This window comes from Falco biarmicus, chromosome 17, assembly GCF_023638135.1.
Source record: "Falco biarmicus isolate bFalBia1 chromosome 17, bFalBia1.pri, whole genome shotgun sequence".
NCBI classification, from domain to species: domain Eukaryota; kingdom Metazoa; phylum Chordata; class Aves; order Falconiformes; family Falconidae; genus Falco; species Falco biarmicus.
In genome coordinates this window covers 4572094-4599966 of record NC_079304.1, presented here as the reverse complement: position 1 = coordinate 4599966, position 27873 = coordinate 4572094, and the positions used below count along the sequence as shown (strand labels likewise).

The following is a 27873-nucleotide window of genomic DNA, read 5'->3' as shown; positions in this document are numbered from 1 at the left end:
CCCCCGGCACTGGTGCTTACTGGGCTGTGCAGGGCCCTGGTTTTCTCTCTGGTTCCACACTGGCACGTGTGCTCTAGCCACGAATCCCAGTGGGATGGGCCTGGTTCAGGCTCCATCCCCGTCCCCGCAGGCTGCAGGGATGCAGATGGCTTGAGCCCCTTGGCTCTGTACCAAAGACAATACAGACATAGACGAGATCTTCTCACGTGCTCAGTAGAAGACTCCAGAGAAGAAATACCAAGCAGATGGTGTCATTCTCTTGGGGGTAAAATGTTCAGGCTAGTTGGCAGGGTGAGAGGTGACTGAGATGTCTGAAGCAAGCGGGGATCCAGCCCGCTGCGGTGGTGGAGCAGATCCCCGGGGGGCTCAGAACAGGCGGCTGTTGTTTGGCATGACCGGCAGATCGGCTCTAGGACGCAGACACTTTCCTGCTGCAGAGGAGAACCGGGGAAAGGGACACCGGCCTGGGGGCTTCCCTTGGTCTGAAGTGTCCCACCTGTCCCCAAGACCTCACTGAGGGACAGCATCACCACGGCTTGCACCGGGGGCTGCCTGCGCACAAGCAGCAGTGCCGGTCGCTCCAAAACCCTTGCACGGTAAAGCCGGGTTTGTTTGCACGCCCTTCTCCAGGTGGTGACAAGGGCTTTGCTCTGGTTTGTGTTTGCTGGTAAAGGCACCGGCCAGGTCCCAGCTGGGCAGGGGCTGAGCAGGCAGCCCTGTGCCCAAAGCAGTTTTCCAAGGGCTCTTTTCCAGCCCAGCCAGTCCGTCAGAGCTGGCAGCTCGTGCTGCTCTGTTATTTACCGTTGCCCTTGGTCTATGCTGTGCTATGCGGTTTCTTAAACCCACATAAGTAAAAATAATCAAGTGCCTGTGATCAAAACAGCCTTGAGGCGGGGAGCTGAATGGGTCCCTGGTGCCTCTCCTTCGTGCATTTAGTCTAAGAAATGGAGTTGTCATAAAGGCTGTGGATGTCACCTTTGCAGGAAAGGGTGAAGTAGCAATAATTCTAATAGCAACTTTGCAGCAGCAGGTCTGAAACTGCAATTCAGAGGTGTCCTTGCTTCTCCCATTTTCCGGATGGGGAAGCAGAGGCGCAGAGAGGACTCATTTGCTTGGGCGCCCAGTCCCCTGCACTTTGTTCTTCCCCCCCCACACAACCAGAAAAGGGACCCCAGCTCTGTGGTACCCCGCAGTGGGAAGCAGGAGCTCCTGGGTGTCCCATGTGGCTTCAATCGTGCCGAGAAGCTCCTTGGGACCACGGGATGCTGCAACAGCCCTTCTGGTCCTTCTGGCGGTGCTGGTCACTGTGGCTCTCGGTGCAATTGCTGCTGGCTGGGGCAGCGAGGGCAGGTGGAGCCTTTCCTTCAGCTCCGTGGGTTTTGCGTGAGGATCCTCGCATGGAAAATTCCCTCACAGCCCATTGCTGCCCGGCTCCGGACACCAGCACCGGGGCATGGTGGTGGTGGGAGCTGCGGAGCACAAACGGGGGCGATGGGTGGGAGCAGCGGTGCTGCAGGGATTTTTTTTTTGGCTGCGGAGACCTTTGGTGAGGTTGTGCTGGGAGGGAGGGTTTGGTTCAGGCTCAGCCCAATCCACCTGGCTCCATTTATCCCTTGTCCCCTTGGTGTGCATGGGGGGGCTGCTCTGCCTGAATGCCCCCCCCCAGCTCCCTGCCGCAAACCCGCTGCTCCAGCTGGAGCAACGCTGGCCTGGTGGCAGGAGGGAAGCTCTACATGGGCATTTTTTCAGTCGATCTTTCAAAAATCTGTCAGAATTTGAAGAAATTGGCTCGTGCTACCAATGTTTTCAACGGACGAAAACGGAAAAACTCGTGTTTAGTTCACAAGGATCATTTTAACTCTGAAAAGTCCTCAGGATCCTGCCCAGCAGCGCTGATCTGTGACCACGCTCCAAATTCCGTGTGACATTGCAACTGAGGGGTGAAGCACAGACACCCCCCAGGGCCTGGTTTATATTTTTATTTTAAGCAGTAAATGCGACGTTTTAGCACCTGCCTGAGCAGCAGGGAGCCTCTGCGGACGGTTTAACCAGGGTTTGCAGACCTAAAAGCTGGAGTGAGCAGGAGGGGGGGTGGCCCAGGATCTGGGGGGTGACCCAGGTTCTGGGGGGGGCACCGAACTAAATGATGGGCTGCAGACGGGTCCCCGCGTAGGCACGGCCGGGTGCGTTCCTGCATCTCGGTAGCTGGTTCTGCTGCTTGGGAAAGCTGGGAAGATGCAGAGCTCCATCCCTGCTCAGCACAGCCCCTGCCCGTGTCCAGCCTGGATTTCACAGGGATTTCAGCGCATCCTGGGAGTGACAAGGGCTCCTCACGGTGCAGCCGGTCTCGAGCGGGCCAGAGGGACCCCTGGAAACAAGAGAGCAGGGAGAGAAGCGGCGAGTTGCAAATACAAGAACATAAACATATAAGCAGATATATGTATGGGGCGTGTGTGGTTTGGTTGGTTTTTTTTTTTTTTCCCCCCTAAGAAAAGGGTTTTATTTGAAAACTGCGTGGGCAGGTTTGTAGCCTGGAATGTACAGACTTTCTTACCTGTTTGTACATCTGCTCCGTGCTCGCTGCGGGGGGCTCGAGGGGAAGATGCTCCTCCTTGTAATTTCCTAGGGACAAACTCCAATTCAGGTGCCAAGGGCAGCAGGATCCCTTGGGAAACTGCTCCTGTTCCCCCTTAACGCGGGGAACGTCTTTGTACCATCCACCTCTTTGTAAGACTGAGAAATTGTCCCGGTCGGTCCTCATCCTTTTGATTAAAAGAATGTTTTCCAAAAAATAAAAAAAGTAGGTTAAAAAGATCCCCTTCTGTCTCTGGCTTCCTTGGTGTCATGGGACGGGCGCGATGCTCAGCAGAGCTCCGTGATCCATGGAGCAGTGAGGTTACCGGTGGGCAGTGGATCCCAAGCAATCCGGTGATCTGGCAGATCCCCAGGGCAGGAGATCCCAAGCAATCCAGTGATCTGGCAAACCTCCAGGGCAGTGGGTCCCAAGCGATCCAGTGATCTGGTAGACCCCCAGCTGGGCTGCCAAGCGAGCGGTGTTAAACGGAGAATGTGCCACCTCCTCGGCATTGAACTGGGGGGGTCCAGGTTTGGGGGTCGCTGGCTGGAGGGGGGGGTCTGCCCCGGCCCTGGGGACGGCAGGGGGGAGAAGGGCCCTTGGTGCCGGGGTGGGTGGGTGGGGGGCGCTTTAGGAAGGAAAATAAAATGGTTTTGGCTTGGACATTGGGTTAACACCTCTGAAAGGGTGACGCGCGGCGCCTGGATGGGCCCTGGCTCCCAGTGCCCCGGGGTGGGGGATGGGGGATGGAGGAATGGGGGGTGGTGGGATGCGGGGTGGTGGGGTGGGGGATGGCGGGGTGGTGGGCTGGCGGCGTGGTGGGCTGGCGGGATGAGGGATGGGGGATGGCGGGGTGGGGGATGGCGGGGTGGGGGATGGCAGGTGGAGGCCGTGGGCACCCCCCCCCCGCAGGACGCAGCGGGGCTGGGGACCGTGACCCCGGGTGGGATGGTGGCGCCCCCCCGGCACGTGCCGCCCTCTGCAGAGCTTCACCAGCTCCGCGTGCAGAAAAACGAAGTTTCCCCCGTAGATAAACGTTTATAAAAAGAAAGGGGGGGCGGGGGGGGTGGTGTCCCCAACCCTTTGATCCTTAAAAAATTAATTTCCAGGGAAGCGGCATTTGGCAAAGCAGAGGGACACCCGCCCCCCCCCGCCTGCAGCTCTGGGGGGGTGGGCGAACCCCCAAACCCCGCGGGGGGAGGGGGATGGGAGGCGGCCCAGAGCGCCCGGGGGGTCCCGGGGGGGTCCCGGTGCCAGGGGGAAGCTTTGTGCAGCGGGCGGGGGAGCTCCGCCGGGCCGGGCCCGGCTCTTCCGACGGGGCGGGGGGAGGGGCCGAAGGGGTGGGAGGAGCCGGGGTGGGAGGAGCCTGAGGGGAGGTGACCGGGGGTGGGAGGAGCCGGGGTGGGAGGTGACCGGGGGTGGGAGGAGCCGGGGGGGAGGTGACCGGGGGGGAGGAGCCGGGGTGGGAGGTGACCGGGGGTGGGAGGAGCCGGGGTGGGAGGAGCCTGAGGGGAGGTGACCGGGGGTGGGAGGAGCCGGGGGGGAGATGACCGGGGGTGGGAGGAGCCGGGGGGGAGGTGACCGGGGGGGAGGAGCCCGGGGGGGGGGGGGAGAGGTGACCGTCGGGGGGAGGTGACCGAGGCCGCGATGCTGTTGAGGCCGGTCGCGCTTGTGTCACTGGTGAGAGCGGCGGGGGGCGCCGGGGGGCGCCGGGGGGGGATGGGCACCCCGGCCCTGTTCCCCGCCCCCCCCGTGCGCCCCTGCTCGGCCCCCCCCCGGCCGGTGGGCGCCGCCGCGCAGCCGTTCCTGGTGGAGCTGAAGGCGGGGAAGAGATACGCCTGGTGCGCCTGCGGGCACAGCAAGAGCCAGGTGGGGCTGGGGGGGCTCCGGGGGGCGGGGGGGGCACGGGCAGGCCCGGGCCCGGGGGGGCTGGGGGGGCAGGAGCTGCTGCTGCCCCCCCCCCCCCCGCCCGGCAGCTCCCGCAATTCCCGGGGGATGCGCTGCATCACGGGTGTGCAGCCGTGGGGATGGGGGGGGGGGTCGTGGTCCCCTCGCTTGATACCCGGTGGGGAGCAGCTGCGCGGCCCCCGGGCCAGCCGGGCGCCCCCAAATCCCACCCCCCCCCACTCCCCGCTTTACCTCCCCGTTTGCTTTGCAGCCCTTCTGTGACGGCGCCCACAAGAAAGCAGCCCCGGGGGTCTCCCCCCTGCGCTTCACCCCGGAGGAGGGGGGCACAGTCTGGCTCTGTGGGTGCAAGCGCACCCGCTCCCCCCCTTACTGTGATGGCACCCACAAGGAGGACGCTGTGCAGGGGGCACAGCCCCCCCCCCCCCCAGCCGTGACACGGCTGCACCCCACAACGATGGAGCCCACCGGCAGCTCGGGACCGCAGGGATGCTCAGCCTTGGGTACCACAGCTCGGGACCACAGGGATGCTCAGCCTTGGGTACCGCAGCGGGGATGAGATGCTCAGCTCCCACCCAATTAACCTTAATTACCGAGCACTGAGGGTTGCCACCAGCTGCAGAAAACCAACCTCACCCCCCCACGGGGGCAGCAGTTTTGCCTTCTGCCCCGCTGGGGCCCTGCCAAGGATAACAAAGCTCAGGGATGGCTGGGGAAGAAAATATTTTGTTGGAAAAGGGGAATTTCAGGAGCGGTTTGTGCTGCCGGAGCTGGGGGTGCCCATCAGAGCGTGGGACGGAGGGACCCGGGCAGCGGCGCCTGGACAAGCGGACGAAGGGAAGGACAGTCTGCAGCATTTATTACATTTACAAAGCTGTATAGTTATACAAATGTTTAACCGAGAACAATATATGAATATTGGGATATATTACAAGACATTAAAACGTCATACAGGATGCAAACATACAGAGCAATTTGGTTTGTACCATAGAGGGAAAAACAGAAAACAAAACGCCCCCCCCAAGAGCCCCCCACAACCCCCAGACCGAGGCACTTCAGCTGCCTCCCTCAGTTAATTCTGGCCTATTTACAAGGAGAAAAGGGGTGTCAAAGTCGAGACAAATGGAGCCCCCTGACATGCTCTGAGCCCCTCGTCCAGCCGCAGCCCGGGGATGGGGAGCAAAGAAGAGGGGACCCCCCCGGACCCCATCGGCCAGGGCTGTGCTGTAGCAAAGGTGCCGCTGTCACATCCGTGATGGGGATGCAGTACTTCAAAACAAAGAATTAAAAATTAAAAAAAAATTACAATAACAACATCCCACGTTTCCTGACCTTTGGAGTCGGGCTGGTCATACGATTCCTGTGCCACCTTCCTTTGGTTCGCCCCGTGCCGTGCCGGGCGGCCGTAGCCTGGCCGTGGGGTGCCGGCCAGGCGCTGCAGGCACTTGCTTTTTTTTTTGTCATTCATCCCCCTCCCCAGCAAGGGCAGGAGAGAAACCCCTGGGTTCTGCGCTCCCTGGGGCTCATGTGCTTTTTTTTTAATTTTTTTTTTTTTTGACAGTGTAGAAAGTTGGTCCCTTTCCCCGGAGCAGGCGGTGATGCCGGTGTCGCTCCGCTCCCACCCAGAACACGGCAGCACCTTCCCACACTCGCCCCCTCACCGAAGCCTCCTGGCTAAAGGCACTGTAGTCTTATTTTTTTTATTTTCTTTTTTTAAAAACCCAGTGTGGGGGCAGGAGGAGAGGATGGGAAGGACAGGGCGGAGAACAGAAAAAGAAACGCTCTGAAACGCAGTGTTGAAGCCGTGCGTTTGAGCGGGGAGCCAGTGATGGGGGGGGGTGTCCCGTGCCCCCTGCCGGGGCATTTGAAGCCCCTGGGTCCCACATTGACTCACCCAGTGCAGCCCCCAATGGTTTAGATGCCCCCAGACAAAATTTCCCGGAGTTGGCACCCAGTGCTGCCCTGGGGAGGGGAGACACCAATATTCCGCGGGGCTTGTGCTCCTACCACTGCTCCGGCCAGCCCTTCGCCACCAAGTTGCAAGCATAATTTTTTTTTTTTTTTAAGCTGGAAAAAATATTAAAAAAAAAAAAAAAAAAAGGAACCTACTTACTGTGCATAAAGGGAAGCGTCTGTGTGAGGCTTTGCCTGTCCAGAGACCACTCAGGGATACAGAACCAGAAATGTGCACGGCAAAGCAAAACTGAGGGGGGTGGGTAACGCCAGCAAGCGATGCTCGATGCCAACAAATGGACCGGTGGTCCCAGCCAGCCACAGGCACCATGTTATTTAGCCTGGTGGCCAAAAAAACTGAAATAAACGGAAAAAAATTAAAAAAAAAATAATAATGCAGGGCACGGCGGGGCTGGGGAGGCGGGAGTTTTTGGCTTCTGTGCTTGGCCCTTACCTGTGCTTGGCCCTTACCTGTGCAGCCGGGAGTCCCCGCTCACCGCCCCGTCTCGCTCCCGGTGGGTGCGAGGGGAGAGGGATGGGGAGGAGAGTGAAAAGCGTTAAAAGGGAAAATAAGCAAGGAAGGCAGCAGTGCCTGCGTGGCTCCCGGCTCCGGCATGCAGCTTACATAAGTTAAAATTTAAAAAAAAAAAAAAAAAAAAAAAGGAAAAAAAAATCATTTAAAAATATTCAACCACATTTATGTGTCTTATTTGCATTTTAAATTAATCTGGTCAATCAATAGAAAATAAGTATGTATAATTTTTTTTTCTCCCTATGTACACATATATATTTATATATGTATATATATAATATATATAGATATATAAAACCCAGCCAGGAGTCCCTGCGTGGTCGGTGCTTAGGTCAAGGCGGAGGCGGCGCTGCCGTTGACAGTCGTTTTGCGGCACCGGCTGGCGGGGGGCAGCGGGGGGCAGTTCGAGGTGCCGTTGAGTGCGGTGCCAGTGCCGGCGGTGCCGCTGCCACCGGTGGAGCTGGGCGAGCCGTGGGAGGGGGTGCCAGGGCTGGGCAGGGAGGACGAGGTGGCGGGCAGCGTGGCGGGGCTGTGGGCTTTGTCGCTGACCGACTCGCACTCGGATGCGCCGCTGGTGTTGGTGCCCTCGGAGGGGGCCGGCTGGGACAGCTTCAGCCGCTTGCAGGCGGGTTGGACGCGGTATTTCAGCGGCAGGGGCCCGTTCTGCGAGCGGGAGAGGCAGCAGACCCATGGCACCAGCACCCCATGGCACCCCGTGCCACGACGGCACCGCAGCACCCAGTGCCGGCCACCAGCCCTCCCGCCTGCCCTGCAGAAAGGGGGGGAAAAGCCCCCCACCTCCTAAAATCCCAGCTGGAGCAAACACCTCTGCATGGAGGGGGCACCTGGGGTTTATTTGAGGTGCTCCCCTTTCTAAGGTCTCCCAGTTGTTAAGCTTTTCAATTAATATTTTCAAATCTTTAATTGTTCCATTTTTAAGTTTTTCAATTTTAAGTTTTGCCATTTCTGTTTTCCAATTTTTAAGTCTTTCCATTTTTAAGTTTTCCAATTTTTAAGTTTTTCCCCAATTTTTAAGTTTTTCCATTTTTAAGTTTTCCAATTTTTAAGTTTTTCCATTTTTAAGTTTTCCAAATTTAAGTTTTTCCATTTTTAAGTTTTCCAATTATTAAGTTTTTCCATTTTTGTTTTCCAAATTTAAGTTCTTCCATTTTTAAGTTTTTCCATTTTTAAGTTTTCCAATTTTAAAGTTTTTCCATTTTTAAGTTTCCCAATTTTTGAGTTCTTCAGTTTTGAAGCTTTTCCATCTCTAACTTTTCCATTTTTAAGCTTTGCCGTTGTGAGGTTTCCAGTGCCTCTAACCTTTCCCCAAAGAACTGCTTTTCCAGGCTTTTCCCCCCGGCCAAGCCCCGGCACCGGTGCCGACGGGTCGGCAGCTGGGCTTACCCTCCTCCAGGGGTAGATGTAGGCGATGTCCATCAGGGTGTAATACTCCTTCAGGGGCTCGTCTTCGTAGAGGACCTCCACCTGGCGCAGGGGACAGCGTCAGCCCCCCAGCACAGGGGCAGAGGCACCGCCAGCCCCCCCGGAGTCGCTCCTGGGGCGTTGAGGCTTTGCCATCCCCAAACTGGGGGTTGCCGGGGGTCCCGGGGGTCGCGGGGCTGCCCTTGCCAGAAGCTGGAGCAAATTCGGTTTCCAGCAACAAGCCTTAAGGGCCGGATCCTGCCCCAGCACCCGCCCGCTGGGGATGCAAAGCCCAGGCTGCGCAGCAGAGCCGTGATATTCGGGAACAAGGGAACGCGGCGTGTTTGCAGCGGGGGATGGATGCAACACGGGATGGAGACATGGCATCGCCCCCCGCCCCCCCCCCCCCCCCCAAGCCCAGCGGAGCGCAGGGAAAGCCCCGGGCACACGCTCACCTTGTACTTGCTGGGAACATCCATCTTGTTGCGGAGGAACTTGGCCAGGTGCATGACGGTCATCGCGGCGGGGCAGCGCAGGAACCGTACCCCGTTCTTCTGGGGGCGCAGCGGGAGGGGGCCGGGGGGAGAGGCGTTGCTGAGAGTCCGCCGTGCAATTAATGGGCAGTTCCCAGGTGGTTTGGGGTGCCCCCCACACCCCCACCCCAAAAGCCGGGGAGGCAGCTTGGCCGCGCAGCTCTCCGTGCCGCGGTCCCACCACACTCACCTTCTCCTTCTCCAGGTCCCCGTTCTCCACCGTCCCTTTCTTCTCCTCTCTGTGGGGAGGAAAGCAAACACAGGACGAAGCTGACGGAGGAATCAAAAGGCGGAGAGGAAAAAATCACTCACCAAGGGGGGTATCCCGGGAGGGGCGACAAGGGGGGGAAACACCCAGCGACCCCCAGCCGAGCTCTGCTTTCGCCCCCCCTGACCACACACGTGCCCAAATTCCTGCGTTTCCAATCCAGCAGCACCTCGGAGGCACCGGGATGGGGCAGCCCTTGGGCTCTGCTGCCCGGGAAGGAGCTGCCCAGGCAGCAGCGATGCCGGGGCATCGCGCCCTCAGAGGATGCAGGATGGGGGACCGGGGAGCTGAGCTTTGGGTGCTCCTCCATCCATCCAAGCATCCCTGGATACACCGATCCCTGAGCGGGGGCCGTGCCAGGCGCCCCCAGCTCCATCTCCGGAGCGGGGAGAGAGGGTGGGGGGAGTTTATTGACAACCCCCAGAGGCAGGGGCTGCGGAGCAGCCAGAAAATTGTACCTCGACCCTTCATAAAACTCTATGGACAGGCTGACAATCTCGTCGTCTGTCAGGTTGCCCTTGTCCTGCTCGGACACTTCCCCGCGATCTTCGTTGGATCCGTTGGGAACTGCAGGAGCAGAAGGAGGGAAAGGCTGAGCCACCACGGGGAGGGGGCACAGCCAGGGGGAGGGGGGGGGGGGTCCCCGAGGCGGACACTCACCCTCTGCCATGGGGTAGGCTGCGTAGAAATCACGCCGCCTCTTCATCTCATCTGCGGGAGGAGGGAGGTGAGGGGGGAGGAAAAACCGCACCAAGGGGGAGATGGGTGCGAGGAGGGGAGCCCCAGGAACCCCGGATCGCTGAGCACCGCTCACGGTGCGGACGGCCCCGGTGAGGGCAGTGGCTTTGGCAAGAGCAGCCCAGTTGTACCAGTAAAACCCTCGAAGCGGCTGCAAATCTGCTGCTGGGAGAACACCCTTACGGCGGCTCGACTGTCCTCGGGCTCGCCACACCTGCGGACCCCCACACTTTGCCCCCCACCAAGGAGGGGCAGGTGCTCGGAAAGCAAATCCGCGGCTCCTGGTCCCAGCTCTGCTTTTCGGGGTTCCCCCCAGCAGCACCCCCCGGGATGGGCGCTATCCGGATGGACCCATCCCCGTGTCCGTTGGGACCACACGTTCTCCTGCTGTCCCCGTGACATGGGCAGGGGTCTGCGTGGGCAGCGGGGAAGCTGGGGGACCAGTTTCACTGGGGGGGGGGGGGAGAGATACAGACACCCCCAAACCCACCCAGTTATCACCGCCCAGGGCTGTACCTTTGAAAAGCCCCGGGACCAGTTTGTACACTATGTCCTGTAGGGTTTTGTCCGACCTGGGGGAAAGAAAGAAATAGGAAAAAAGAGAGAAATCAGCTGGATTCGGGAGCAGCTTCCTCCCCTGGGCTGCTGAAAGATGCCCTGCCCCCCGTGCCCCCCGCCAGCCCGCAGGCTGCTCCCCCCACCCCATCTCCCTCCCAGTAAGCTCCCAGTACAAAGCCCCGGCTCCCTATCAGCTCCCGCGCTCACCGCAAAGGGTTAACTCTGGAAAAAACAAGAAAACCATTTAAAAAATCCTTGTAATTGCTAGGAATTACGACAGCAGGATTCTGGGGCCAGGATCCGTTTCAGTAGTCAAAACAATTACAAAAACTCATCAAGAATCTAAAAAAAAATTAAAATAAAATCTAAGATTGGCAAATGTTTCTGCAAGTTTTCATTTGCATCTGATTTTATTTTTGGACTCGGCTGCCGGTTCCCTCTGCTGTAAGGAGAGCAGGGAGCAGCCACTCTCGGGCTGTCCTACAGGAAAGCCAAGTGGATTCCCTAAAATGTGGGTCTCTCCAGGTGGGATCTTCTAACGCACTGGAGGAACTGGGGGAAACTCGAATCCCATCCTCAGCACGGAGCGGGGAATGGGATTTTGTGGGAAGGCTTGGGCTCCAAACCCCGCCAATTTAAAAGCAGCAGCTCAAATGAATTAAAAAAATAATATCTCAAAAACAAAGCAAGAGCAGTGGGACTGGTGAAAAGTAAATTATATCTGCAATTATTTCCGTTTTAATAATAAGGCCTTTATTCTAAAGAAAAACAAATGACCGTACCCTATATTATTTTTAGCCCAGCTATGTCTTTTATCCCTAATTCCTCGGTGATGTCACTCCGGTTCACGGGGCCCCGCTGTGATTTTATTTATAATACATACCCGGCGAATTTACTTTATAATTTACAGCAAGCTAATGAAAAAACAACCTCAGCCGTTTGATTGACAGCTTAATTACCAGCCGGTCCCTGCTCTTGCATGAGTCAACCACCCCATTCAGCCCAGGACGGTGGTGCTGGGCGGGGGGCTGGGGGTCCACACATGGGCAGCACCCTCAGCACCATGCCCAGCGTGTGGGTGTTTTGGTGCTGCCACGGCACCACGGCACCGGTTTGGGAAGCCAAGGGGAAAGCCAGCCCCTCATCGGTGCAGTTTTCGATGGCACCCCATCTGGCTCAGGACCCCCCGCCACCCACCGCAGCACCGCTGCCCACGCACCCCACATTTCCCCCCACCGCGACCCGCCGGGATGCCAAAGCACCGGTGCCACCGTGGCAGCCACACTCGGCGGCTGCGTATCCGTCTCGGCACACAGGCAGGGATGTTTCGGCGAGGGAGCTGTGGGAGCCAGAGTGTAAATATTTCATAGTGAACCAGGAAAAAAAAAAAAAAAAAAAAAAAAAAAAAAGGGGGCAGAAAAAGTGTTACTACAGAAACAGATTTACATGGAAGAGGCTAAAAAAAAAAAAGGATTTAAAAAAAAAAAAAAAGGTGAGTGATGTATCACAGCCTTTCATGGTTTCTATGCCAACCACCTGCAGAGCCAATTCCACAAGTGATGGGACGTGTCTGGCTTTCCCCAGCGAAGCCACCGGGCGCCCCTTCAGCGTCCCCCGAGGGACACGGCACCGTCCCCACGGGGACAGAGCAGGGAGCTGGAAAGCACAGGGGGTCCCAGGTTAATCTATGCACGGAGGGGCCGTGGGGATGGACGGAGGGGCCGTGGGGATGGACGGATCCCTGCGGTGCGGGATGCTGAGGGATGGGCACAGGGCAGCCCTTGCTCTGGCTGGCACCTGCCCCAGCCTGTCCCCAAGTCCGGTCCCTTCCATGGTGGCATCTCCCACCGTCCCCACTCCCATTCCACCCGGAGAGCATCCCAGTCCCCACTGCTGCGGGATGCAGGGTCAGGCGCAGAGGTTTCACGCTGCGAGAGATGCAGCTGGTCCCTGCCAGGGCTGCACCCACACGGGCCGGGGCTCGGGGACGCGCCGGGGCCGGGGGCGCGTGGGGACCCCCCTCGGCTCACCTGATGCTGAGGAGGGGTCTGGTTTTGTGCACTTGGACATCACACATGGGGCAGTACTTGTTCGTCTCCAGGTAGCGGACGATGCAGGTTTTGCAGACTGCGGGGAGAGACGCGGCGTGAGCGGACAGACGGAGGGGGGGGGGGGGCAGAGCCCCTCTGCCACCCAGCAAAGCGCCCCACACCCCTGCACCAGTTCGGGGCCAGGGCCCCATCCAGGACCCTGCGCTCCACGCGCCAGCCACACCTCAGGCAGGATGGGTTTGGGCACCGCAGGAGGGTCCTGGTGCAGCACGGGCACTCAGGGCACCCATGGGTGCAGCACGGCCACCCTTCCCATGGCATGGGGCACCCATGGGTACAGCATGACCACCCTTCCCATGGCATCGGGCACCCATGGGTGCAGCACGGCCACTCAGGGCACCCATGGGTGCAGCACGGCCACCCTTCCCATGGCATGGGGCACCCATGGGTGCAGCACGGCCACCCTTCCTGTGGCTCAGGGCACCCATGGGTGCAGCACGGCCACTCAGGGCACCCATGGGTACAGCATGACCACCCTTCCCATGGCATCAGGCACCCACGGGTGCAGCACGGCCACCCTTCGTGTGGCTCAGGGCACCCATGGGTGAAGCACGGCCACTCAGGGCACCCATGGGTACAGCATGACCACCCTTCCCATGGCATTGGGCACCCATGGGTGCAGTACGGCCACCCTTCCTGTGGCTCAGGGCACCCATGGGTGCAGCACGGCCACTCAGGGCACCCATAGGTACAGCACAACAACCCTTCCCATGGCATCAGGCACCCATGGGTGCAGCACGGCCACCCTTCCCATGGCATCAGGCACCCACGGGTGCAGCACGGCCACCCTTCCTGTGGCTCAGGGCACCCATGGGTGCAGCACGGCCACTCAGGGCACCCATAGGTACAGCACAACAACCCTTCCCATGGCATTGGGCACCCATGGGTGCAGCACGGCCACCCTTCCCATGGCATCAGGCACCCACGGGTGCAGCACGGCCACCCTTCCTGTGGCTCAGGGCACCCATGGGTGCAGCACGGCCACTCAGGGCACCCATAGGTACAGCACAACAACCCTTCCCATGGCATCAGGCACCCATGGGTGCAGCACGACCACCCTTCCCATGGCATCAGGCACCCATGGGTACAGCATGACCACCCTTCCCATGGCATCGGGCACTCATGGGTGGCAGCACGGCCACTCAGGGCACCCATGGGTACAGCATGGCCACCCTTCCTGTGGCTCAGGGCACCCATGGGTGCAGCACGACCACCCTTCCCATGGCATGGGGCACCATGGGTGCAGCATGGCCACCCTTCCTGTGGCTCAGGGCACCCATGGGTGAAGCACGGCCACTCAGGGCACCCATGGGTGCAGCACGGCCACTCAGGGCACCCATGGGTACAGCATGACCACCCTTCCCATGGCATGGGGCACCCATGGGTGCAGCACGGCCACTCAGGGCACCCATGGGTACAGCATGACCACCCTTCCCATGGCATTGGGCACCCATGGGTGCAGCATGGCCACCCTTCCTGTGGCTCAGGGCACCCATGGGTGAAGCACGGCCACTCAGGGCACCCATGGGTACAGCATGACCACCCTTCCCATGGCATTGGGCACCCATGGGTGCAGCACGGCCACCCTTCCTGTGGCTCAGGGCACCCATGGGTGCAGCACGGCCACTCAGGGCACCCATAGGTACAGCACAACAACCCTTCCCATGGCATCAGGCACCCATGGGTGCAGCACGGCCACCCTTCCCATGGCATCAGGCACCCATGGGTACAGCATGACCACCCTTCCCATGGCATCGGGCACCCATGGGTGCAGCACGGCCACTCAGGGCACCCATGGGTACAGCATGACCACCCTTCCCATGGCATTGGGCACCCATGGGTGCAGCACGGCCACCCTTCGTGTGGCTCAGGGCACCCATGGGTGAAGCACGGCCACTCAGGGCACCCATGGGTGCAGCACGACCACCCTTCCCATGGCTCAGGGCACCCATGGGTGCAGCATGGCCCCAGCCAGGGACCCAGAACACTCACAGGAGTGCAGACACTCCACGATGGTGGTGGCGTCTATGAAGTAGCCGCCGCACAAGGCGCACATCAGGTGGGGGTTGAGCTCGGTGATCTTTATCCTGGTGGTCCTGTGCATTTTGGAGCAGCGCCGCGGGGGATCCTCCCTGCAGGGAAACACCCAGGACCCCCCTGAACGGCTGCTCCGTGCAAGGATGGGACCTGCAGGACCCACTTCACCCTTTAACAGACAAATCCAGGGCAGGGTAGGGGTGCCCGGTGCTCCCCCCGAGATGCCACACGTGGCTCTGGGAGCACTGGGACAGAGCCCCAGGGATGCACAAGCAGCACCCACCCCCCACCCCGGGCACCGCCAGCTCCTCCTGCCTCATGTCTACATCTTCCCGGGGGTCCCCACCACGCTGAGCAACATCTGAGCGGGGCACACAGCACCCCTGTCCCCCACAGCACCCCTGTCCCCCACCTCGCCTGCAGCTCCTGGGGGGGGCTGCCTGCGCACACACGTGCCCAAATGCACACACGTGCCCAAATGCACACACATGCCCAAACGCACACACACACAAAGTGTATTTTTGTTTTGTTTGAGGGAAAAAGGCATTTTCAGCCACCGCCTGGCGGTTTCTATAGAAACTCCCGGGTCTGGTGTTGGCCACCCACCCGTGGGAGCATCCACAGCACCCACGCACGTGGGTGTGCACGGGGGGGGGGGGGCGGTGCACGGGGGGGCACGGCGGAATTGCTGCCTGCCCGCTCGGGCACTTGCACGTTTACAATGGGAAACGATTGGAGCCGGAGCCCGAAATCGCTGCAGTTTTATTGTTGCCATGGCAACCTCGATACTTGGAGAGGAGCCAGAATATTATTACAACCATCCGAGGCGAGGGGGAGATGAAACCCGGGGTTTGTATCAATGAGTGTGGGCACGGTGGCGGGGTGTGCCCCCAGCAACAACCGCACGCACACCCCTCCAGGGACACACACACGGGGGTACATGCTACACAGGCACGGGCTACACGCGTTCCCCACAGGCACACAGGAACACCCGTACAGCCGCGGTACAGGCCGTCACGGCGGTGTCACCACCAGGCCCTTGGTGGACACTCGACGGCCAACAGCCGGACACCGAGACACCCAGCGAAGGCACCGCGGGCACCACGTGGGGTGAACCCCGCACCGGGGAGCAACCGGGGCACACGTCTGTGTGTGTGTGTGTGCGCGGGGGGGGGTGCGTGCGGGGGTCTCTGTACAACACCCGGCCCAGGCCAGGCACCTGCCCTGGGGAAGCTGCCCCACAAACCCGCTCGATCCCTGCGGTGCTTCTCCTGGGATCCAGCCTGGGTCTCCCGGGTCATTTGGCCACCGTGGAGTCCCCAGAGGCAGGTGTGCAGAGATGGGGACACCACGGGGACCAGGATGGGGACACCACAGGGACCGGGATGGAGGTGTGCAGGGATGGGGACACCACAGGGACCAGGATGGAGGTGTGCAGAGATGGGGACACCACGGGGACCAGGATGGAGGTGTGCAGGGATGGGGACACCACGGGGACCGGGATGGCAGGGATGGGGACACCACGGGGACCAGGATGGGGACACAACAGGGACCGGGATGGAGGTGTGCAGGGATGGGGACACCACGGGGACCAGGATGGGGACACAACAGGGACCGGGATGGAGGTGTGCAGGGATGGGGACACCACGGGGACCGGGATGGCAGGGATGGGGACACCACGGGGACCAGGATGGGGACACAACAGGGACCGGGATGGAGGTGTGCAGAGATGGGGACACCACGGGGACCAGGATGGGGACACAACAGGGACCGGGATGGAGGTGTGCAGGGATGGGGACACCACGGGGACCGGGATGGCAGGGATGGGGACACCACGGGGACCAGGATGGGGACACAACAGGGACCGGGATGGAGGTGTGCAGAGATGGGGACACCACGGGGACCAGGACGGGGACACAACAGGGACCGGGATGGAGGTGTGCAGGGATGGGGACACCACGGGGACCGGGATGGCAGGGATGGGGACACCACGGGGACCAGGATGGGGACACAACAGGGACCGGGATGGAGGTGTGCAGGGATGGGGACACAACAGGGACCAGGATGGAGGTGTGCAGAGATGGGGACACCACGGGGACCAGGATGGGGACACCACGGGGACCGGGATGGAGGTGTGCAGAGATGGGGACACCACGGGGACCAGGATGGGGACACCACGGGGACCGGGATGGAGGTGTGCAGAGATGGGGACACCACGGGGACCAGGATGGGGACACAACAGGGACCGGGATGGAGGTGTGCAGGGATGGGGACACCACGGGGACCGGGATGGCAGGGATGGGGACACCACGGGGACCAGGATGGGGACACAACAGGGACCGGGATGGAGGTGTGCAGGGATGGGGACACAACAGGGACCAGGATGGGGACACCACGGGGACCGGGATGGAGGTGTGCAGAGATGGGGACACCACGGGGACCAGGATGGGGACACCACAGGGACCGGGATGGAGGTGTGCAGGGATGGGGACACCACGGGGACCAGGATGGGGACACAACAGGGACCGGGATGGAGGTGTGCAGGGATGGGGACACCATGGGGACCAGGATGGGGACACCACGGGGACCAGGATGGGGACACAACAGGGACCGGGATGGAGGTGTGCAGGGATGGGGACACCACGGGGACCGGGATGGAGGTGTGCAGGGATGGGGACACCACGGGGACCAGGATGGAGGTGTGCAGAGATGGGGACACAACAGGGACCAGGATGGAGGTGTGCAGAGATGGCGACACCACGGGGACCAGGATGGGGACACCACGGGGACCGGGATGGAGGTGTGCAGGGATGGGGACACCACGGGGACCAGGATGGGGACACCACAGGGACCGGGATGGAGGTGTGCAGGGATGGGGACACCACAGGGACCAGGATGGGGACACAACAGGGACCGGGATGGAGGTGTGCAGGGATGGGGACACAACAGGGACCAGGATGGAGGTGTGCAGAGATGGGGACACCACGGGGACCAGGATGGGGACACCACAGGGACCGGGATGGAGGTGTGCAGGGATGGGGACACAACAGGGACCAGGATGGGGACACCACAGGGACCGGGATGGAGGTGTGCAGGGATGGGGACACCACAGGGACCAGGATGGAGGTGTGCAGAGATGGGGACACCACGGGGACCGGGATGCAGATGCTGCAGGGATGGGGACACCATGGAGATGGGGACCTCGAGGATGGAGGCACAGGAGCCAAGGCGAGCCCCAGGGTCTCCTGGCAGAGGGGGCCAGGGGCACCAGGGTGTTCGGGAAGCCCCAGCCCCCCCGGCTGAACTCTCACCCCTGGGCATCCCCCAGCGGGGCACCCCAGCGCGCCTGCACCCCGCTGCCCCCGGGCAGGTGCCCCCACCCCTCTGCACCCCCCAGGTGATGGGGGGCCACTGCCAGGCTCCCCCCGGCCAGGAGAACACCAGGGAGGGGGGGTGAGGGGTGCAGCCCCCAGCCCCGGGCTCCCGCACCGATCCCCGCCAGGGGACCGGGCAGCTCCACCGGGCACCGGGCCGCCCACACCGGGGCCGCGTTTTGGGTGGATTTTGCTGCTTTTGGTGCTCGCCGCCGCCAATGGCGGCCCGGGTCTCCGCGGGAGGGGGGAGCCCGAGCCACCGGCGCAAACCGGTTCTAATAAACCGGGTGATAACAACCGCGATTTCCTGCCGTGGGGGCGAACAAAGCCCCGTCCCCCGCCCCGGGCACCGGAGCCGGCCGCAGCCCCAGCCCAGCCGCAGCCCCCGGGGCCGCCCCGTCCCACCAGCGATGCCCGGTACCCGGAGGGGTCCCGCCGCCGGGCTCCCCGCGCCCCCGGCCCCGGCTTTCGGGGTCTTTTGTCTCCCTGGGCGGTGGCCCGGCATGGTGTGCCCCCCCCCCCCCCCCCCCCCCATCCCCAAAATCCCCCCCGGACCACGCACGGGCGGGGAAGGACGTTTCAAAGTCACCGGTAACTTAGACCCAACCGGCCGCCCCCTCCCCGTAGGAGCCCCCGGCGGCGGCGAGCCCGGGAACCGGGAACTAAACCGGGACGTCTCCCCCCCCGCCAACCGGCACTCGACCGCACGGCGGCCACGGTCCCCCACGCCCCGGCAACACGACAAAAAGGCACCGGAGCGTGAACCCGCCGCCCCCCGACAGCGCCCGCCGCCCCGACGGGACCCGGGCACCGGCCGCCGCCGAGGAGCCGAACGGTGGCGGGGAAGGGGGTGGGGGTGGGGTGGGCAGCACCACGGGGAGGGCACGGACACGCGTGTCCGCACACCCGTGTACGCACAAGGGCACGCGCACACACACTCACACTCACACTCACACCCCCGCCCCGTCCCGGCGGTGCGACGTGTCCGTGCGTGACACCCGCCTGGCACCGGCGTGCGGGCACGGACACGCGTGACCCCGCGCTGTGCCCGGGGGGGGGCCCAGCTGCAGCCCCCCACCCCCCCTTTTTTTTTGTTGGGGGGCGGGGGTACACGCGGGGTTTGGGGCCGGGGGTGGGGCAGCCCCGCAGCCCTTTGTACCCGGGGCCGCCTGACAGCCCGGCCCCCCGCCCGCCTCGGGGGGGCTCCCGCCGCGCCCCCCCCCCCCCCCCCCCCCCCGCACTACCCCGCTCCACGCCACGCCGGGCCCGCGCGGGGGGGGGCGGCGGGGCTGTCAGGGCTCCGTAGCCCCACACCGGGGGGGTGTCACGGCCCCGGGCACAAAGCGGGGGGAGGCGGCGGCCATCGGCCATCTTGAACGCGGGGAGAAAAGGGCGCGGGGGGGGCCGGCGGCGGGGCCCGGCGGGGGGGGGGGGCCCGGGACCGCGTCCCTACCTGGTGGCGGCGGCGGCGGCGGCGGCGCGGCCGCCCCCCCGCTCCCGCCGGTGGGCACGGCTCGGCTCGGCGCGGCGCGGCGGCGGGCGCTGCGGCCGGGGCCTTTTTTTTTTTCTCTCGCTCGAGTTGTTTTTTTTTTTTTTTTTCTTTCCCTCTTTTTTTTTTTTCCCCTCCTTCCTCCTCCTTTTTTTTTTTTTTAATTTTTTTTTTCCTCCTTTTTATTTTATTTTTTTCCCTCCTCCAGCCGCCGCCAGGCCCCGCCCCGCCTCACGTGACCTCATTCCTTTGGGGTGTTGCGGAGGAGGGGAGTGAGGGGCCGAGATTGGGGCTCCCCCCCCCCCCCCCCCAACTCCCCGCCGCCCCGCCCCGCCGGGACACAGCCCCCCCCCCCCGGGGGACATCACTGCGGCGGTGCCCCGGTGCTTGCGGAGAGCCCCGCTGCTGCCGCCCCCCCCTCACCGCGACCCCCTCGTTATGCTCGGGGTGGGGGGGAGGGGAAGCGCCCTAAAATCCCCTGGAATGAGCCCAAAATCCCAGCCCGGTGCCAGCCCCGCTCCGCTCCCCTCTACCGCGTCCCCATCACCGCGGCACTGCTCGGGGGGTGCCCCGGGACCCCCCCCCCCCCTACCAGCCTTGGGGCAATTTTTGGCTCCAAATGGGGGAAATTCCCACCCTGGAGGCGATGCGGGGCATCCTGGGCCCCGCGGGACCTTCCCCGGGACCTGCCGGTGGAAAAGGAAGCAAAGGGAAGGGGAAAAAAAAAGGAAAGGAAAAAAAATATAAGAGGGGGACTTAGAGAAAGAAAGGAGGAAATGGAAAAGGAGGGAAGAAAAGGGAAAAAAAGGAATAGGAGGGAAGGAAGGAAAAAAAATAAGAGGGGGACTTAAAGGGGGGAAATGGAAAAGGAGGGAAGAAAAGGGAAAAAAAGGAATAGGAGGGAAGGAAAGGAAAAGAATGAATAGGATGAAAGAAAAGAAAAAAAAGATGTAAGAAAATGGAAAAAAAAATAGGAATAGGAGGAAAGAAAAGGAAAAAAGGAATAGGAGAGAAGGAAAGAATAAGAATATAACAGGAGGGAAGGAAATTAAAAAGGAAGGGAAGAAAAAAGGAAAGTAGGGAGGGAAAAAAGACTGGAAAAAGGGAAGAGAAGGAAAAAAAAGGAAAAAGCGGGAAAGCAATAAAAGTGGGGGGGAAAGCGGAAGGGAAGGGAACGGAGCGGGCGGGCTCACGGCGCCGCTGTCCCCCGCGGGGGATCCGTCCCGGGGGGAGGGGGCACCTTGCGGGAGCTCAGGGGGCAGCCGGGACCCCCACGCGAGTCGGTGGCCGCTCACTCCCAACGCCCCGTGTCATTAATTCCCTGCCCGGTGTCCTGGTGTCCCTGTAGCCCGGTGCCCGGCGTCCCGGGGTGCCCGATGGGCGCAGCCCCGCGGGGCTCCCGGGGATGTTCCGGGTGAGTGCGGCGGCCGGGGCAGGGTTTTCTAGAGCGGTCTCTGTGGCGCAATCGGTTAGCGCGTTCGGCTGTTAACCGAAAGGTTGGTGGTTCGAGCCCACCCAGGGACGGTGCAATCTTTATCTGTTTCCCTCCTTTTTTTTTTTTTTTTTTTTTTTCTTCCCCCCCTTTCCCAGGGCCAGTCCGTGGCATCGGCCGAGGATGGACACGACGAACGGGCGACAGGCGGAGATGACCGGTCCCCGACGCCGTGGGGTGGGATTTCACTGTGGAAAGAGCTGCTCAGGACGGACCTCGGTGGGGCTTTCCCTGCTCCCTTGGGGTGGTCCTTGCCCTCAGGACTAGGCAGAGTTGGACAGGGAGAAGGTGCGAATGGGCAGGATGTGGCCCCTGTGAGTTCACAGCTTTCTCCAAGGTGCTGGGTGAGGGGGAAACCAGCCCCTGGTGTGAACAAACCCGCTTCTGCTCAGCCTGTGGCCCCCTCTGCTCCACAGTTTCTCCCAGAAGCGACACGATGTGTTGGGACATTATAAACGGAGCACGGGTGTGACAGCCTGTTTCCATCTAGAGTCCGTATTTTGCGTTAAAAATAAGCTGCAGGGGGTCCAAAATCTGCATTGCCAAAGTTCCCCTCTCTTACAAAGTCTTGTAAAATCTATTTCTGTTCCCCGCTTGCCCTGATGTTATTTTCATACCAGCAATAACAAAGTTACTGGTTTAACGCAGGGCGTAAAGCCGTGCCAGGAGGATCCCCGTTGTTTCAAAAGCCCAGAGCCACAAAATGCTCCAGCAGCTGAGCCCGGTGGCGCTGGGGCTGGGGAATGTCGGGGCTCTCCAGGCCAGGGAGTGGGATTGCTGGGATCAAGCGCAAAGAGCCATGGTGCTCAGCGGGAACGTGCCTCTCCTTCCCCACTGCCACCCAAGACGGCCAGGACTGCGGGGCATCCAGGCGCTGCCAAAAAATGCCTGTGGAGATATTCCTGGCGGGCTCTGCTGCTCCTTCTCTCCCGGCATGGGGTGCTCCCACCAGGCAGAATGTGGCCCCTGCCTCAATCCTGATGGAAAACACTCCAAGACGATGGTGGCCACAGGAGAGGCTCGGTCCTGGGGAGATCAACAGCCCCCGCGTGAGCCAGGGGTTTTCATTGAAACCAGGCGGCTGATCCGTTCTGCGTTTGAGAGCGTTTCCAAACACATGGATCTCTTTCCCTTTGGCACAACATCACTCCCCCGAACGAAACGTTTAATCCCGTCTCCTCCGGGCCAGGGGAGAGCTGGCAAGAGAGGGGCTGGGGAAGGAAATCCAATACTCCACAGAGCACAAATCCCTTTTTGTGCCCAGCTAGAAGGACATGCAGGCTATGGCACAGCTGGATGTGCCCGTGGGATGTGGCACAGCTGGAGGGACACGCAGATTATTGCACAGCTGGATGTGCCTGTGGGGACGTGGCACAGCTGGAGGGACACACAGGCTATGGCACAGCTGGATGTGCCCGTGGGACGTGGCACAGCTGGAGGGACATGCAGATTATTGCACAGCTGGATGTGCCCATGGGATGTGGCACAGCTGGAAGGACAGGTAGATTATTGCACAGCTGGATGTACCCGTGGGGACATGGCACAGCTGTAGGGACACGCAGAGGTGGCAGGCAGGCACGGCCAACCCATCACTCAGTGGCACTGGGGGGTCCCTGAGCCTGTGGCACCCACATATCCCCACATGCCTGTTTCCGCATGCCCGTGGCACAGCTGGGATCACCACAGGCTGGCCGGGCTGGGACCTGCCTGACGGTATCTCCCACCAGCTCAGTGCTCCACAGCCCTGGCACCTTCTGTTGGGCCCTGGGAAAAGTTGACCAAATCTGGCTGAATTTAACTAGAAACCCCAGGAAACCCATCGCACACCACGCTGCGGTGCAGAGCCTGGGTGGGGTCTTGCCCACCCACTGCCCACCGTCACACCTCTGGGACCCAGGGCAGGGACTTGTGGGGCCAGGGGCAGCCGGTCACCCCAGAGGGGAAAAAAAAATCTCTTTGGGAAGTGCTGGCACGATAAAGCCACGATAAAGCCACGAGTCGTGGCACATCCTGCAGAGGGGCAGGGACCTGGCAAGTGCCTGTGAGGGTATTTTTTATCTAGCGAGCGATTTGGTGCCACTGGTACCATAGCCTGTGTGTCCCTCCAGCTGTGCTATGTCCCCCATGGGCACATCCAGCTGTGCCACCGCCTGCGTGTCCCTACAGCTGTGCCATGTCCCCAGGGTACATCCAGCTGTGTAATAATCTGTGTGTCCCTCCAGCTGTGCCACATCCCATGGGCACATCCAGCTGTGCAATAATCTGCATGTCCCTCCAGCTGTGCCACGTCCCATGGGCACATCCAGCTGTGCCATAGCCTGTGTGTCCCTCCAGCTGTGCCACGTCCCCACGGGCACATCCAGCTGTGCAATAATCTGCGTGTCCCTCCAGCTGTGCCACGTCCCATGGGCACATCCAGCTGTGCAATAATCCCTCCAGCTGTGCCACGTCCCACGGGCACACCCAGCTGTGCCACAGCCTGTGTGTCCCTCCAGCTGTGCCACGTCCCCACGGGCACATCCAGCTGTGCAATAATCTGTGTGTCCCTCCAGCTGTGCCACGTCCCACGGGCACATCCAGCTGTGCAATAATCTGCGTGTCCCTCCAGCTGTGCCACGTCCCATGGGCACATCCAGCTGTGCAATAATCTACCTGTCCCTCCAGCTGTGCCACGTCCCACGGGCACATCCAGCTGTGCCATAATCTACCTGTCCCTCCAGCTGTGCCACATCCCATGGGCACATCCAGCTGTGCAATAATCTGCGTGTCCCTCCAGCTGTGCCACGTCCCATGGGCACATCCAGCTGTGCCATAGCCTGTGTGTCCCTCCAGCTGTGCCACGTCCCCACGGGCACATCCAGCTGTGCAATAATCTGCGTGTCCCTCCAGCTGTGCCACGTCCCATGGGCACATCCAGCTGTGCAATAATCCCTCCAGCTGTGCCACGTCCCACGGGCACACCCAGCTGTGCCACAGCCTGTGTGTCCCTCCAGCTGTGCCACGTCCCCACGGGCACATCCAGCTGTGCAATAATCTGTGTGTCCCTCCAGCTGTGCCACGTCCCACGGGCACATCCAGCTGTGCAATAATCTGCGTGTCCCTCCAGCTGTGCCACGTCCCATGGGCACATCCAGCTGTGCAATAATCTACCTGTCCCTCCAGCTGTGCCACGTCCCACGGGCACATCCAGCTGTGCCATAATCTACCTGTCCCTCCAGCTGTGCCACATCCCATGGGCACATCCAGCTGTGCAATAATCTGCGTGTCCCTCCAGCTGTGCCACGTCCCATGGGCACATCCCGCTGTGCAATAATCTGTGTGTCCCTCCAGCTGTGCCACATCCCATGGGCACATCCAGCTGTGCAATAATCTACTTGTCCCTCCAGCTGTGCCACATCCCATGGGCACATCCAGCTGTGCAATAATCTGCGTGTCCCTCCAGCTGTGCCACGTCCCATGGGCATATCCCGCTGTGCAATAATCCCTCCAGCTGTGCCACGTCCCACGGGCACATCCAGCTGTGCCATCGCCTGTGTGTCCCTCCAGCTGCGCCATGACCCTCGCGCGCACATCCAGCTGCGCACCCCAGTGACTCCAGCTCCTCCAGCCCCCCCCCCTCCAGCTGCGCAGCCGCCCCGCGCCCCGCCCGCGCAGCCCGCCGCCGTCCCGGCATGCCCCGCTCACTATGACTCTTCATTTTTCTCCCCCTCCTTCCCCGCCGCCGCAGCAGCCAACCAGCTCCGCCCAGCGACGGGACCAGCCACCAATAGCGAGCGGCGGTTGGCCGGGAGGCCGGGGCGGCAGCCAATGGGAAGCGGCGGGAGGCGGGAGCGGCGGCGGTGCGGCGCGGTGCGGTCGGAGCAGCGGAGCGGGGCCTGGCGGGGTCTGTGCAGCCGGCGCCATGGTGAGCGCCGGGCCGGGGCCGGGGGCGGCGGAGCTGGGCCCGGCAGGATGAGGCCCGTGGGTGCTGGGGCCGTGCGGGGGAGGCGGGTGGGCTGGAGGCCTTTCCCGCGGTGCTGCAGCCCCGTGGGCCTTCCCTCAGGCCGGGAAGCGGCGGCCCCCAGCAGCCCGCTGTGTTTGTGTGTGGGGGTGTAGGGGTCCCCCCAGGAACAGAAACAATTAAAGTCAAAGCCATGAGGGAGAGCGGTGATGGCTCCCCCCGCCGCCCCCGGGGTGGGGGGCGCAGGGCCAGGCCAGGTGGAGAGGGGGTCCCCCGGGGGCAGCTCCCCCCCCAGCCGCGGCCCGGCCGTACCTGCTGCCCTTCTCTGTTCCAGTCTATTATGTCCTATAACGGCGGGGCCGTCATGGCCATGAAGGGGAAGAACTGCGTGGCCATCGCTGCGGACCGGCGGTTTGGCATCCAAGCGCAGATGGTGACCACAGACTTCCAGAAGATTTTCCCTATGGGAGAAAGGTTGTATATTGGACTGGCGGGACTGGCCACGGATGTGCAGACGGTGTAAGTGAGACCCCCTCCTGGCCTGCGTGCCTATACCGAACCTGTTCCAGGCATATTTACAATAAAGATTTAAGTGGCAGCTTATACTGAGCATAAATGTTTCTATTTGTAGGGGGGGTATAATAGCTGAGTGCCAGCACTCCTTTTCTTGGTCTCCCTTCAGTGGGGATTTTTTAAAAAATAAAACTGCATGTGATTTAAGATCACATCGCCTCTAAGACTTTAGGTATAAAAGGAGTCTGGATATAAAAGTATATCTGGAATACCTACCTGCCTCAGGTGTGGGTCAGGAGCTGGTCAGCATGCAGTAGAACACACTGGGTGAAGGAAAAGGAACCTGCTTCTGCTTTAACACTGACTCTCATCTCTCGCAGTGCCCAGAGACTGAAGTTCAGGCTGAATCTCTACGAGCTGAAGGAAGGCAGGCAGATCAAACCTCAGACTTTTATGAGCATGGTTTCCAATCTGCTCTATGAGAGACGGTAACTGTCAAACAACGGAGTCGCGGTTTACGTGTCGGTGAAGGCTGTGGTTGTTGGAGCTGATCTGATTCTAGAGAGGTGGGAGGCTGAGGAGGGCTCCTGTAACGACTGCTTGTGGCGTGGCAAAAGGAGACTTTAACCTAGCAACAATGTTACCTTCAACTTCCTTGCAAAAGAATGCTGAGTCTTGTTAAAATAACCCCGTAGCAATACAAGTTTGTTCAGTTTGCCACGCTAAACCCATTGCAGGGTGCTTTTAGGTCGGCCTGAAAGGTCCCCCCACCAGAAGCATCTGTGGGATGTTTCCCTGGCATGGATGTTTAGATGGGATGTGGAACTGCAGCGAGGTGGGGCTGGGCTGCTCTATACCGTGTTGTTCTTCACAGGTTTGGACCTTACTACACAGAGCCAGTCATTGCCGGGCTGGACCCCGTAACACACGAACCTTTCATCTGCTCCCTAGACCTGATCGGCTGCCCCATGATAACCGATGACTTTGTGGTCAGCGGCACCTGCTCCGAGCAGATGTACGGCATGTGCGAGTCCCTCTGGGAGCCCGACATGGTGAGTGGGGTGGCCAGGCTGAGTCTTGGATCCAGCCTCCTGCTGTGAACCGCGGGACCTGAGAGACGCGGGTTGGATGAAAAGCTCTTGTCCTCTGGTACTTCCCAAAGGAGCTCAGGAGAAGAAAGAGGCTGTAGCTTGTAACTTGCAGCGTTTTGGATGATACTTTGGGGTTTGAATGACATCCGATGACTCAAGATTCAGTTTTTACACCAACTAAAATGGCTTCTGTTCCTCAGGAACCCGATCATCTCTTCGAAACGATCTCGCAGGCCATGCTGAATGCAGTGGACAGAGATGCCATCTCTGGAATGGGCGTGGTAGTACACATAATGTAAGTGCTGCTCTCTTCTCCTGCAGAACAGAGGTAGAATTTAACAAGCTGCGCGTTAAGTCAGTTAAGGGATTGGTTTCCAGGCTATCCCTAATCCTGCTCCCCTCCAGCAGTATCTTTAGCAATGTTTTGTCCATTCTCAGCGTGTTATTTCTCCTGGCTGCTCTGCGTTGCAGTTTGTGGCTGTTGCTAGAACTGCAGGAGCCATGGGAAATGAATCCTTGAGTTAGACTCTTGCTGCACAGGGATTCCCTGGCTGCATTCCCATCTATTCAGGAGCGTGACTCCTCACACAACGGTAGCGCTGGCCGAGAGGATGCTCTTTGCCGCAGCTGGATGCAACATTAACATCCCGACTCTGCAATCTGACCCGGTTTGGAAGCAGCTTATTTTCCTCATGGTGCCGTTTCCCTACAGCGTCCCAGGCACTGCTGCTTACTGGACCTGCTGGGGCTCCCCGGGGGCAAAGCGGCAGGAGGGTGGGATTTATTCTGTTGGCACGGCTGCCTTCAAGTTCAAACTATCCTGCCTGCACTAGCAAACCACCTAATTAGCACCTTCCTAATGAAGGGACAATCTCTATAGAGGTATTAAATGCGGCTTTACTAACAGTCTTCTCTCTTTCCCCCCTCTAGTGAGAAAGACAAGATCACCACCAGGACCCTGAAAGCTCGCATGGACTAGCCCAGCACATCTCCCCGTGTCTTTCACATCCCAGTCTGCTTGGAACTTTTTTAAATAAAACTCACCATTGTAGTGAACTTTCCTTTTCTTGGCGTCTGAACGCGAGGATTAAGTTCTCATCTCTAAAGCTGTCAGGAGCTTGGATTTTACAGGGGTTTACCCGGTAGCAGGGCTTACCTTTCTCTCTGAGCCACCTACACTAATCTCCCTCAGTACACGTGTACGTGTGACCGAGCTTCAGCTGCGCCCCAGGGAGGCAGCAGCGTCTCCAGGCGGTATGGCACTATTAGCTTTTCCCATCAAATCTTAATTGGTTCTTAATATCCAGGACTCGGTAAAATCAGTTCTGACTGACAAACCCCC

At 60.6% G+C, this 27873-nt stretch overlaps 3 protein-coding genes and 1 non-coding gene across 9 annotated transcripts; 3 read left to right on the top strand and 1 right to left on the bottom strand.

Moving 5' to 3' along the window:
* The first annotated feature begins 4188 nt into the window (after positions 1 to 4188).
* Positions 4189 to 5446, top strand: CISD3 (CDGSH iron sulfur domain 3). The gene is made up of 2 exons (XM_056362230.1): positions 4189 to 4444; positions 4734 to 5446. The coding sequence occupies exons 1-2, from the start codon at positions 4223 to 4225 to the stop codon at positions 5037 to 5039; spliced, it is 528 nt and encodes a 175-aa protein (XP_056218205.1). The 5' UTR covers positions 4189 to 4222; the 3' UTR covers positions 5040 to 5446.
* On the bottom strand, positions 5323 to 19679 carry PCGF2 (polycomb group ring finger 2). 6 transcript variants are annotated; one of them, XM_056362220.1, is made up of 10 exons: positions 19460 to 19679; positions 14588 to 14727; positions 12515 to 12611; positions 10443 to 10498; positions 9849 to 9899; positions 9647 to 9755; positions 9111 to 9159; positions 8843 to 8981; positions 8370 to 8450; positions 5323 to 7628 (listed from the first exon to the last, which is right to left on the bottom strand). In XM_056362220.1, the coding sequence occupies exons 2-10, from the start codon at positions 14697 to 14699 to the stop codon at positions 7165 to 7167; spliced, it is 1158 nt and encodes a 385-aa protein (XP_056218195.1). In that variant the 5' UTR covers positions 14700 to 14727; positions 19460 to 19679; the 3' UTR covers positions 5323 to 7164. The 6 variants fall into 6 exon arrangements, with proteins under 6 accessions (XP_056218195.1, XP_056218194.1, XP_056218200.1 ...); XM_056362225.1 differs by having other exon boundaries at positions 7110 to 7628; positions 8843 to 8938; positions 19460 to 19672; XM_056362223.1 differs by having other exon boundaries at positions 7110 to 7628; positions 8843 to 8941; positions 19460 to 19671.
* A 1266-nt stretch (positions 19680 to 20945) lies between these two features.
* Positions 20946 to 21019, top strand: TRNAN-GUU (transfer RNA asparagine (anticodon GUU)). Its single transcript has one exon. It is a non-coding gene; the product is annotated as a tRNA-Asn (tRNA).
* Positions 21020 to 24688: 3669 nt separating this feature from the next.
* On the top strand, positions 24689 to 27587 carry PSMB3 (proteasome 20S subunit beta 3). The gene is made up of 6 exons (XM_056362229.1): positions 24689 to 24891; positions 25262 to 25446; positions 25821 to 25928; positions 26315 to 26492; positions 26732 to 26826; positions 27462 to 27587. The coding sequence occupies exons 1-6, from the start codon at positions 24889 to 24891 to the stop codon at positions 27508 to 27510; spliced, it is 618 nt and encodes a 205-aa protein (XP_056218204.1). The 5' UTR covers positions 24689 to 24888; the 3' UTR covers positions 27511 to 27587.
* Positions 27588 to 27873: the final 286 nt, after the last annotated feature.

Bases quoted from the DNA above. Each gene is read 5' to 3' on its own strand.
- CISD3 (XM_056362230.1), top strand. From the start codon at position 4,223: ATGCTGTTGAGGCCGGTCGCGCTTGTGTCACTGGTGAGAGCGGCGGGG. The intron at 4,445-4,733 runs GTGGGGCTGGGG...TTTGCTTTGCAG, and splicing joins GCGGGCACAGCAAGAGCCAG to CCCTTCTGTGACGGCGCCCA.
- PSMB3 (XM_056362229.1), top strand. The intron at 25,447-25,820 runs GTAAGTGAGACC...CATCTCTCGCAG, and splicing joins GCCACGGATGTGCAGACGGT to TGCCCAGAGACTGAAGTTCA. The intron at 26,493-26,731 runs GTGAGTGGGGTG...TCTGTTCCTCAG, and splicing joins CCCTCTGGGAGCCCGACATG to GAACCCGATCATCTCTTCGA.
- PCGF2 (XM_056362219.1), bottom strand. From the start codon at position 10,328: ATGTCACGGGGACAGCAGGAGAACGTGTGGTCCCAACGGACACGGGGA. The intron at 9,160-9,646 runs GTACAATTTTCT...TCCTCCCCACAG, and splicing joins GAGTTTTATGAAGGGTCGAG to AGAGGAGAAGAAAGGGACGG. The intron at 7,629-8,369 runs GTAAGCCCAGCT...TCCCGCTCGCAG, and splicing joins ACATCTACCCCTGGAGGAGG to AACGGGCCCCTGCCGCTGAA.